We start from the raw sequence: 12,520 nt of genomic DNA on the forward strand, positions 1-12,520 counted from the left end.
ATCTTATATTAATGGCTTGATAATATGATAGTTATTAAGAAGTTTTAAAAACACAAAGCAGTATGTTATAACACATACTGACCATGACTCTGGCTCAGTACAGAAATCTCCCAGGATAATAACTGAATACATCAGCAACTATGCTAATTTATATGTGTCCCAGAGTTTATAACCTCAGCAGGGACCAGTGTTTCGATGCACAGTATGTTTTTCTGCATGTTGCAAGTGACATGTGCGGTTTAATACCTTTAATGTGAGAGATAATCGCTGTATTTCCCCCAATTGTTCATGATGCATTTTCTGTCAATAAAGTTGTTCGAAAAAAACAAAAACAAACCCCAATGACGTGATGCTATTGTTACACATTTCCGGCTCCTCACTTCCGGTGGAGAGAGTAAGGGCAGAGTAGGTGCCTGATGTGTGGGCATCAGTCTGTGATATACAGAGTCTGGCATCATATTTGCGGCAGAGATAAAGGGAACAGAATTGGAGGCAGCACTGACACAGGTAACAGGCTTAATGAGTATCAGAATATACCTGTGGAACTACAACTCCCAGTAAGACAAAGGATAGCAGGGGCTTCAGGGACTTGTAGTTCCACAAGAGGAACAAAGGTTGTGTATGGTTGCTATGGAAACAAGTCTCATCAGTATCTCCATGTCTGTGTTATGTCAGGCTCCCACCCAGGGATATATTCCTTTTGGTCATGTATGTTCCTTGTATGTGTCAGTGTCATCAGCCTTTAGTTGTATAAGTTAAATTGTCATGTATACATCTGTATATTTTGTTTTTAACCTGAAATAGACCCAGAAGTGCTCAGAGATGGAGGAATCGACGTAGAAATCCCAACAAATTTCATAATTTTGCCATTGACGAATTTGTGTTTGCGTTCCAATTCACTTGAAATTCGGTGAATAAATCACATCCACTGGAGATCAGCCCAATCACAGGGCCTGGAATATAAAGAAGCCAATTAGCAAACATCAATGAAGGTCACATGTCTATCGCCTTGTAAAAGATGCTTAAATTCATTTTTCCTGGGTTGTACTGTGGGAAAAATGTCTGGATGCTTTTTGTGACTATTAGTATGCCAGATTTTGTATACCCGTATGTGCACTCTGTTTGCTACATAGATGTTTATACAGTATTGCAGGTTTGCCCTCCTGATCTATCGTTTTGTATTTTTATGTGTTTACACTTTACAACAACACAGTGACCTTTGTAAAACACATTTGTTGTCTGTACTTGTCATCGGTGCCATTAGTTGTCAAAGTGTAGCAATTTATTGTGATCTCAGCCAATGAATTTATTAAAACGCATTTAACTGGTGCACCATTAAGGATCTAGGTGTAGGAAAATGCAGAAAATTCATTGTGATATCAACTGGTTTATCTTTTTAAGAGAGTACAAGTGTACAGTGGACACGTTTTTTTGCCGCACCTGTAAGAAAGTTAATGCTTGTGCATTATCAAGAAGTGCTTACACAAACTCTTCAGTCATACTGCACGAGAGGACATCACCCACCAAATTCTTTAACTGATGGACAGAAAATGGCAAAACATACCTGAATCACCCTATAGCCCCCTGAGTGGGATCCACTGGAATATTGGTAGAATAATTACTTCCTGCCCATGTTCTAGTGTATTCTATTCTATGTTCAGTGCTGCTGGTAGAATTTGTACATAAAAGGCGACATTAATTATACCCCAAAAATGTGTAAATGCTGGCATTTGGAAAATGTAAGCGACAATGGATAACCCCTAAATCACACAACTCATTCTAGTCACCTGGATTTTGTAACCTGTCACAGCTGACACAAATAGGATTTTGTCCCTATACTTATGAGGACACACTTAGCACAGTATGTAGTAAACCTCTTCTACCATGTTTTTGCCAGACCAGGTGAATGATTGCCTGCATAAAACCGCAATTTACAAATTGTTTTCAGTGTTGTCTACTTTAATAGCACTACTCCTTTAATGTTGTATTTTAGAGCATTTTACATCAGCCAATTAAATCATCTGTTTGCATTTATATTTTTTGCTTTTTCATATTGGTAGCCCCAAGTTATGATTAAAGTTAGCGACGTCTCTGCCCGGTTTTCCGGTTATATTTAAAGGGAATCGTAAATGTCTTGATCATAATGTCGGTATACTTAAGTTTATAGCTAGAAAGCACCTTGCAACATGTCCCTAATCAGCTAACTTCCTGTTCCACTGATGAAGGGGGGTGTTATCTCCTTCCAACGTGTCAGATGGATTACAAATACAGTAATCTGTGAAGTTAATGTTCAACATTATGTCGCGTCAGTCTTGTACTTTAGGTAGGCAAGGAAAAAATTAAGGCTACGTTACAGGTTTAAACCTTTTTTTTTTTTTTTTTTAGCCAGGACTGAAGGAGGAGGCAATGCTTGATTCCGTCACTCCACTTTCTTGCAGCAGACTGTGTAACAGGTGACATGTGGAAATCGGACGCAGAGAGCGGCTGACTAGGATTATTGCCTATGGCCAGGTAATACCTGAATTTTGTATGATACGTGTTTTTGAAAAATAATAGAAATTGATAAAGTGCAGCGAGAGCGTCCACGCTCAGTCTGGACACTGCTGATGTTCCGCATGTGTTACTAATACCTGATTGTCTTTGTTCTTTTTTTTCCAGAATCAGTTTTTCTTGCTTGTTTCCGGTGTCCTGGCACTGCAGCCTGCCCTCGGTAACACAGTTTTCCCGGCAACGAGTGGTCCTTTTAATTATTTTCATCATATGTTTACTTCTGATTTTGGTGGCGGCTGTAAACCCCGGATTTTGGAGCCCTAGAGCATTCCGTGATCGGCAGTTTAGGAGGTAAAGTAATATCCCTATATTCATGTTTCAGTCTATCTGCCTTTGTGGTAATAGTGACTATAAGTTCATATTTTCTCCTGATAAAATGAAACTTTAGCGGATGTAATACTTAAAGTAAAAAGAAACCTCTGCTGATGCACAGAGGGTTTTAGGGCAGTTTTAATTGTTCTCGAAAATGTAAGTTTGCAACTAAATTTTAAATGTGTATAATATATTATTCGTTTTTATTCATATTTTTTTCAATTATCTTCTTGGTGGTAAAGTCTGTGTAGATTTCTGTCATGTATCCGTTTCTAATGTTGCAGCTCCCATACATACATACATACATAGGGCTAGATTTACTGAACTGCAGGCTTGAAAAAGTGGAGATGTTGCCTATAGCAACCAATCAGATTCTAGCTGTCATTTATTTAGTACATTCTGCAAAATGAGAGCAAAATCTGATTGGTGGCTATAGGGAACATCTCCACTTTTTCAAACCTGCAGTTTAGTAAATATACCCCATAGACTTTTTAATGAAGATCTGCAGAGAAGGTTGAGTCCTTGTACGCTGTAGCAGACATAGTCTAATGTCATTAATTTCCCATCTTTTCCTGATGCCAAGGATAGTATTGGACCAGAAGAGCTGCTGATAGCTAGAACCCAACACTGCAGTGCTCCCTCCCCAGGCTCAACTTTGTATAATATCACTTCTGCACTAATAAAACTATAACTACTTGTGTCCTATTTACAAAGCCATAGTGACACAATATTCTCTTTAATCCCACTCGTGTCCTGTGCATTGTAGTTGATGTCACGTGTCGGGACTCGGGACGTGTGGTGATTTGTCTTTGTGGTATTTCATCTGGGATGTCCTCGGGGCCCCTCAAATTCTAACTTCCAAAAACTAAGCTATTAACCCTTTCTTCAGCTAACGGCAGCGGCCCGGCTCTGACAGTCCCTTACATTGGTTGCCTGTACTTGTCTGTAATCCTATATAAAATACTTTTACTAACATGCAAAGCATTAATGAAACTGCACCACATATATCATTTCCCTTGTCTCAAAATATCTCCCAGGTTAATCCCTCTGATTTGCCCAAGATCTGCTTCTCTCATCCACACTCATTACCCGCTTCTGTTCCTGGTTTTAGGGCTCTGGCTGTACACACTCTGTGAAATTTTCATATAACTAGACTTTCCCCCAGAAACCCACTTCTTTATTATCTAATTTCTAAACCATCTTCTATACCTCCCTGGGCTATTGTACCCAAATCCCACCACTCACTCAGTTATCTTTTTTCTCTACTCGGACAACCCCAAACGAACACTGACGTGTGACTGGATCATATAACCTCAGTGAACACTTTGGGCTAGATTTACTAAGCTGCGGGTTTGGAAAAGTGGAGATGTTGCCTATAGCAACCAATCAGATCTTAGCTTTCATTTATTTAGTGCATTCTAGAATGTGATTGGTTACTTTAGGCAAAATCTCTACTTTTTCAAACCCACAGTTTAGTAAATATACCCCTTTGTCTCTTTGCAATCATGTGTCAGGCTCCTATAGATTGTAAGCATGCAAGAAGGGCCCTCTTACCCCTGTCTGTGTGGTAGTATCCAGTCTTCTTTTATTTTTGTGTTTTTTTCCTAATTGTAAATATGTATATTTGCTGTCACAAAATCTGCACAGAGGGCCTGAGTCAATAAGGAGAGCAGGCGAACAAAGTAAATTTGATCCTGGACAAAACCATGTTACAATGCAAGGGGTGCAAATTAGTTTATTATTTTGTATGTAAGTAAAATACTGGCTGTTTTTTTTCATCTAACACACAAATACTTGATAACTTTATTTTTACACTGAAATTTAAAGTTGATCTAGGACATGCCCTACCCCAATTATAAATCTGCTTCCATATTTTAAATTTACCTCCCCCCTCCAATGCAGCATGGTTTTGCCCAGGTGCAGTTCCTCTTTTTTTGTTTATGCTTTGCTCTCTTTAATGACTCGGGCCCATAGTATGTATTTAAGTCAATTACCACCTCCAGATTAATACACCTAATAAACATAGTGGAGCTAATTCAGAGTGGAACGTACGCCAGTTTGCGTAACGTATCTTGCGTGAAATCCCTCTGCGTGTGACCAGAAAGTGGGTGTACTCGTCAGCTCCTATGCAGACTTTGGTGATTCTGGTACTTATGCCCGCCTGCATCTGGAGAGGCGGGATGGGGGAGAGAAGGGTAGAGCCAACGCAGGCCGGGGTCATTGTGTCTACGTGGCCTGCTGATGTTTCTGCATGGTGTCTGGTGTTTGATTGGCACTATAGGAACTTGCACTATGATCAGGAGGGGATGCCTGATTAACAACGACAGTGGAACTGTCCCACAGTAGGGATTAATATGGATGGACAGGATTGGTAATTTGGGAGGGTTTTTTTTTTCTGGAAAATCTTTTTACAAACCAACTTCATTAAAATGGTGGAAGTAAATGAAACCAGAGAATAATCAAACCATCGAGGGCCGAGGGTCCGAGATCTATAACTGAGGGTCTGAGCAAACGAGTAGTCAGACTGGCCAATAACAGGAGTCCGATACAGAATAGGATCCAAGACAAGACAGGATAGACTAATCCACAAAAGAGAGGCAGAAGGTTTGTCTAGGGGTGCACTGGCGCCCAGAAACTGTCTTATGTTTATTATTGAGTTTAATATGCATTAAAATACATTTGTAAATTGTTCTGCATTTTTATTACAAACAACAAAATAAAATATAGATCGAGTAAGTAGTGTGACAATTGGCACACTGCCATATTTAATGCACTTTAGTTTCACTTATATAAAGATTGGAGATGAAACTTGTGACGTTCCGGTGGAACCACTGATTAATTTATTGGTTCTATGAGGACTGTGCCGTGATACACTGTCATATGTGTTCCTGACATATCCCGTGTTTCTTTACTACTTTATTCTCATTTTCAAATTAGTAAGAATATTTATACTGGACACAGGGGATTGGTTCAATTCACCTATAATAAGAATTTTATTTATCTTTAGTAGTGAATTTGGTCCTGGATTACAAATGAGCCCGATGTTTGATTCATATGTATCAAGTGAATCGCAGATATTCAGTGACTAAATATTGCTAATTATAATCTGAACTATTATATGATCGCGTGCACTCTATGGTTTATTTATATCTCTCCTTCTACCACAGGAGCTTCATGGTTTCCACCAGTATTAAATCTCATAGATATTAAATTATATCACATGCTGCTGTTATATGCCTCTAATTCAGCGACCTTGTGATTGCAGTTAATTAGCAACATTTAAGTCACTGAATATCTGTGATTCACTTGATACATATAAATTAATAGCTGAATCATTTATAATCAAAGACCAAGTGCGTTACTGAATATAAAGTAAACTTTCAGCATTATAGGTGATTTGAACCATGTATCTGTCTCATGTTTGCAGTATAAATATCCTTAATAACACATAGGACATAGTGTATCACGGCCTCTGAGCATCTATAAATCATTCAGTGGTTTCCTACGTGAACTTTGTGAGACTAATCTCAGATCTTTATATAAGTGACAGTAATTGATACATGACCATTTTTAATTCCCTTTATTTTCACACTATAGAAACATTCTATATTTTATGTCTGTTTTTAAATAAATGCAGGACAATCAATTTACAAATGTATTTTAATGCATATTCATAAACGTTACTTTTTAAACTTGATAGTAAACATAAGATAATTCCTGATGTCAAATGCACCCCTGTGCGAGAGCTTCCATTCTCTGTCACGTTGGCGGATAAGTTGTGAATTGCTCACAGGGGAATCATACGGGTGGGTGGTAGATAGAGATTAAATATTTACCTTGTTTAAGTTCAGGGAGCAGCAATGTATCCGGTATAGATTTTCTGTTTGTAGTGACACCTCTCGAGTGGGTGGATGCTGTGAGTGAAAGGCACCAGGAATGTTTAAGTAGTTTAATTCGGGGACTGTAATGTGGGTCTCCGGTAGGCAAAGTATGTCTGGGGAGTGATCTTATACTTATTTAGTAGCCTTATCTTCCATGAAATTATATTTACAGTCTAGAAGAGCTCGTCCATATGGAATCCCAAGTTCCAGTTTGTATAAACACTGGGAGAGGCTAACAAGCGGCAATGAGGATCGGGAGGGTCAGCAAACATAATAAATTAATAAATAGCCACATTAAGTAGTAGCAGCACTAAGACCTATTACAGGAAACCTAAAAGGGAAAACTATAAACTTCCACAGCACCATATCCCTCCCTATTTGTATCCTGCATATTGATTCAGCCAGAAAAGCATTAATTAGGCTGGGTAGACACTACAGACATTTCCAACAGATATGTTATCTATAACGACTTTACCTATGACTTACGGTTGATTTTTGCATTCACACAATATACATGTTTTAAACGATTTTTGTAGGAGTGAAGCGATTTTGATCAGATGTAACATCGGTTCAAAAGATTGTGAGTCTGTACACACTGAAACGATATATATGGGCTCCCTGCAGCGATATGCTGTAGAAATTGAAATAAATTAATAAATTCAGAATAAAGAAATACGTCATCGCCATTCATTCTATAACACGTCTTTGTGTATAGCAGGGGTGGGCAAACCTGTCCTCAAGGGCCATATCCAGTTCATGTTTTTAGGATTTCTTTAATCATGTACAGCTGAGTTAATCTATTTGGCTGGGTCAGTAATTATCCCACCCGTTTCTACAGACAGAAATCCTAAAAACATGAACTATACACTGTATAGTCTACGTTCCTTGTGAATGGCACATTAGCAATTTTAATATAATACATGAAATTGAAACGTGTTTTCATATGTGGTAAGAATACATGTTGTATACACTGCACACAGGAGCACGTTCATGTCCTATGGAACAGATTTACTTTTGCTTCTCCATTAAAAGCAGATTATTCCCATTTGACTGATGTTCCGAGAACGCACCACATGGGAGAGGTATGAACTTTAGAAATTTACATCTACCCAGAAAGAAGTCGCTGTTTGGGGAACTAGCGGCACTATGGTCGAATAATCGGTCATGATTTCATGCACACTGCAGGATCGGAAGGAGGTTGGCACGAGATTGTTAGGTTTACCGACCAACCAAATGAACCGACAATCTGTCATTGTGTGCACACTACTGCGATATTGGGTCGAATGGTTGGTTTTTGGGTGTTTGACCCAATAAGATGTAAACACTGTAGTGTGTACCCAGCCTTAGGTACGATCCAGTAGAATGTAAGCACTCCTCTGTTTTCATGTCTCTATTTATTTGTTATTTATTTATTGAAGTTGCTCAGGTCTTCCGATTTAATTTATTTCAACCGGTTATGCTTCTCCTTTAGGTGGTTCTTGCAACACTGGATCCTAGTGAATTGATTGGCTGCTATATCATGTTGTTTTGCCCACATTGGCTGCCTCAGTGTCTGTAGGCAATAGTTGTGCTTTAAATCATCCTCATTGTTTATTTGTAAGGTGCCACAGATTCTGCATCACCGTACAGCGATACAAAACAAATAGTTATAATATGTAGATAATATAATATTCAATACATGGAGCTAACATAGTAATGGCACACAGCGTACATTGTAAAGGGGGACATACAGACAAGACGGCTGACAGGAGACAAAGGGTAGGCAGCACTTGTGTTCTAGAGAAGCTTTAAATTAAAATTGCTACCAGGTGAGAAGATATAGGCTATGTTAACCCTTCCCACCCTCCAAATTCTACTTAACCTACACACTCTTGGAGGGTGTTCATTGCAATAATGTTGGTTGATGGCACAGAGCTACAAGGAATTGTGCGTGTATGTATCATTTTCTAAATCAAATATCCTGTTAGCTTTTATGAAAGCAAAAAAAGGAGTAAATTTGCATCTTGGCAAAACCATGTTGCATTGGAGGGGAGGTAAATTTAAATTGTGGAGAGAGATTTATAGTTTGGGTAGGTTATGTCCTAGATCATCTTTGAATTTCAGTGTAAAAAGAAAGCTATCAAGTATTTTTATGCATTAAAAACCAGCCAGTATTTTCCTTACATGCAAAATAATAAACTAATTTGCACTTCTTGCATTGTAACATGGTTTGTCCAGGAGCAAATTTACTCCTTTTTTGCTTTGCTCTCCTTAATGAATCGGGTCCATAGACAGCATCATCGTTAATACTGTCACAACCCACACAATGCACAGTGTGAAGGCAGAGGGTGCAATCTAAGTTATGTGTAATATGCAGTAATGCAGACAGACAGATGTATTCCATAGTCTGTGTTCAACCACAGAATAATGATACTCTGCCGTTCTGGTCACCTGACATTAAGTTGAGCAGGATATGAATGAGTCATTCGAACCTATCCGAGTGTGTGTGTATCACCTGGGTGTTATGGAGTTGTACAGACTGAGTAAAAAACCCTGAAGACCCTTTAAAGGTGATGATCAGCTTTGGATGTCACTCTCTGTATCTTGCTGAATGGAGGGTCTATCGCCTCTTAAACCCATGCAGTCACTGATGTACAGCTTGAACCTTGTATTCTTACATATTGAAAGTTGGCTGGAGTGTCCGTCTGATTTAATGTGTGTTGTGGAAATCCAATCAGGTAGACAAGACTGGGACCCCTTTCAAAATTCTTTAAATAGGGATTCCCAGAAAGGGACCAAGGCTGATCTGCTAGTTGGGGAATAGGGGTTTGTGAGGTTAAAAATAAAATAAAAGCATAAATGCAGAAAGCCCCTAAGGTGGATATACCCGTTAAACATTATGGTGCTTTACTGTGTGATATCGGGCAGCACAGTGGTTAGCATTGCTGCCTCCGTACCAGGGTCATGGGTTTGATTCCCGACCAGGAACCTTCGTTGAGTTTGTATGTTCTCCCCTTGTTTGCATGGGTTTCCTCCTTTGCTCTCGGTTTAAATAAATGGTTAAAATATTATTACATAGTGTGAAATATTCCTCAGTACGGAGCTGGTTTACTCTTCTTGAGCCCGGGCTTGTGGTTTAATTGGCGCAGGTGCTGGGGTTCACACTGCCTACTTGTGAGACTGCCAGCTGCCTTCAGGGTCAGACATGAAGTACCAGTTGCCGGGTTCCTTCAGACTTCTGGAAGTGATCTCACAGCTCAGCAGCTGCGGGTGTTAGGAAGCTGCAAATGATTAAAGTCTTTTTTGGGTAATTACTTTGGCGAACTGTTAACTCATTAGACTTATTACCTCTTTGTGTACCATACATTGGTGAAAACCGTAAGCTGGGTCATATCCTGGTGCAGACATCAAAAGGCGTTTTAAGCCCATGAGACAATGCAACGAAATCCTGCAGACAACACGCAGCAATGTCAGTGTGTGGAGATTTCAAGAGAGTATTTACGTGCACCTGTCTGTGTGAACTGAACAGAGTGTAAATCAGAGCAAGGCTGCCGGTGCTTCTCCAGCTGTTGTGGAGCTACAAGTCCCAGGACGCCCTGTCAGCCTTTTCTGGGACTTGTAGTTCCTCAAAAGCTGGAGAGTAACAGTAAGTTGTTTAGAATAACAATTTAATTTTGCTTTGGTCTATATTCTGTAAATGTGCAGTAAAACACATGGGTGGAAGGTATTCCTGGCAGAGAAGTTTATTCCTTGACAAATTGCATTTATTAATTTGAAACGGTCATCATCCATATTCTCTAATGGTATAGCGTCCCCCTGTGGACAAAATTATTACCAAAAATGGGTAATTGGTTTGGCAACGCTCTCGCGCGCGCACAGTAAACATTAAATAACGTTTCTTGCTGTTCCTAGGGATTTCATAAATTTTGGGGTAAATATTATAACAGAAATTTTTTATTTTCATTTTTTTTTTATAGTGATTTGCTAATGGGCAGCTTTGTGTTCAAGCTAGTTCAGTCTGTCTGTAGGTACACATGTTACAAGCCCCTCCTTCACTTACCTGATAACCGGACTCCTCCCACTCACAGATCGCTTTCCAATGGGAACAGCTGAAAGAAAATAAGCTACAGGAGCTGATTTGTCTTATGTAAATGTGATTTAACTTAAATGACTATCACACATCATACCATTATGAAAGACTTTCAAAGTGGAGTTGATCACAAATGGGTGTATTTTTTTGGAGGTGGGGGCTGAGTACATACAAGTGACTGAAAAGAGGCACAGGTTACACTTTTAGAAAAATATTGCAAATAAAACAACAAGAATATAAGTAAAAGTTCCTAAACTTTGAAAGAAACTCACTGGGCTCATTCTGTGGCATCGCATGCTGTGGTTTAGAACCATTCGTTCTGCCCGTTATATCCCATAAATAAAAATCATGATCTATTAGATGCTCTATAGGAAAAGGCAAAGGAATACTAAATACAAACTGATGAGTAATTGGATAGAGCACCCATATTAATAATGTACGATACTGCTAGATTACAGATATACACTGGGGGCTATTTATTAACAATGCAAATGTGCAATAACCCCTTAGCAATCAATCATACGTTTGTTTTATTATTTTAAGCGGCCCACACACAGTAATGATTTTGTTTAATTTGGGAGAACGGAAACCAACTAAGCGAACCATTGCGCAGTGTGTGACCAGATCTTAGATCAGAATTCTCTTGGCTTCAGCAGGATGGAAAATGTGTCATTAACCACCCAACTGTACTTATGTGAGGTCTTCGGGCCAACCCTTAAATAGGAGGGGAAGTATATTCTGATCTTATTGCATCATTGCAATCTGATTGGATCTGTGTAATTTGGCCCTCCGTGTTTGTAGCCTAATTGAGGGCTGGATATATCCCAGAATCTGTGAAGCCAAATGTAAATGTTTTCTGCTAGGGAGTGTTTTCTAAAGAGGTCATTTGTTGGACACGTTCCCACAGGCTCCCAAGTTGTACATTATATTGTCCGCCCTTTGCGTAGTCGTTCACACATCCGGACTGAGCTGCAGTTAATCATTATGATCCGATTTACGTGTACAGCACATATCATCGTTAGGCCGATGAAACAAAATTGGTCCCTATTGGTTACTACACACTACAACATGGCCAGACACCCGCCACTCCTGCTATTTGCCCAAGCGATAGATGTGGGTGACTACATTGGATGATATCCAACCGTTCAACGCTAGATCCAAAAGGACGTCTCTACTTCTGGAGCCTGTTGGTGCCGCTGAAGTATATCTGTGCACACAGGCTCATAGCAGTCATCTGCCGTGTCTGATCATGTAAATAGATCTGGTCATTATTAAAATTTAATAAATAAAAGCTATCTGTTAAATTCACATAATTTAGAAATGGGATGTTTAGAAGCTTTATTATAACTTGATATTTGGCTGTAAATGTAGAGAAGACCATCTAAAAATATATATAAGAAAAAATAATGTTCTTTTTTATTTTAATTGTGTTCTTGTTGTATGCTCCATGTCCAAAATACTGACCATTATTGACAACTATCCAAATATGTTCTGCTTCTGTTCACACCAGAGCATCATGTTGCAATGGACAAAATATCCTTTATCACAATCAAACAAAGTCATGTGTCTGTTGTTTGGTGAAAGTTTCAAGAACAAGTGTCAGCTGCCAAGAGATGAAAAGCGAACGCTCGCTGGTAGTTATGGAAAACGGATTAAGGGCTAAAATATTAGATAATACTTTAACCCAGGCTGTACAATTTGACCCAAA

At 39.1% G+C, this 12,520-nt stretch overlaps 1 protein-coding gene across 1 annotated transcript in view; it reads left to right on the forward strand.

Annotated features, from left to right (window-relative positions):
- Window positions 1-375: 375 nt before the first annotated feature.
- Window positions 376-12,520, forward strand: part of ENTPD7 (ectonucleoside triphosphate diphosphohydrolase 7) — a 28,413-nt gene continuing 16,268 nt past the window's right edge. Inside the window, exons 1-3 of the mRNA XM_075215957.1 lie at window positions 376-507; window positions 2,386-2,511; window positions 2,659-2,841. Coding sequence (XP_075072058.1) covers window positions 2,504-2,511; window positions 2,659-2,841 — 191 coding nt within the window. The 5' untranslated portion in view covers window positions 376-507; window positions 2,386-2,503. The remainder of the gene's footprint in view (window positions 508-2,385; window positions 2,512-2,658; window positions 2,842-12,520) is intronic.

Source organism: Mixophyes fleayi, chromosome 6, assembly GCF_038048845.1.
Source record: "Mixophyes fleayi isolate aMixFle1 chromosome 6, aMixFle1.hap1, whole genome shotgun sequence".
NCBI classification, from domain to species: Eukaryota; Metazoa; Chordata; class Amphibia; order Anura; family Limnodynastidae; genus Mixophyes; species Mixophyes fleayi.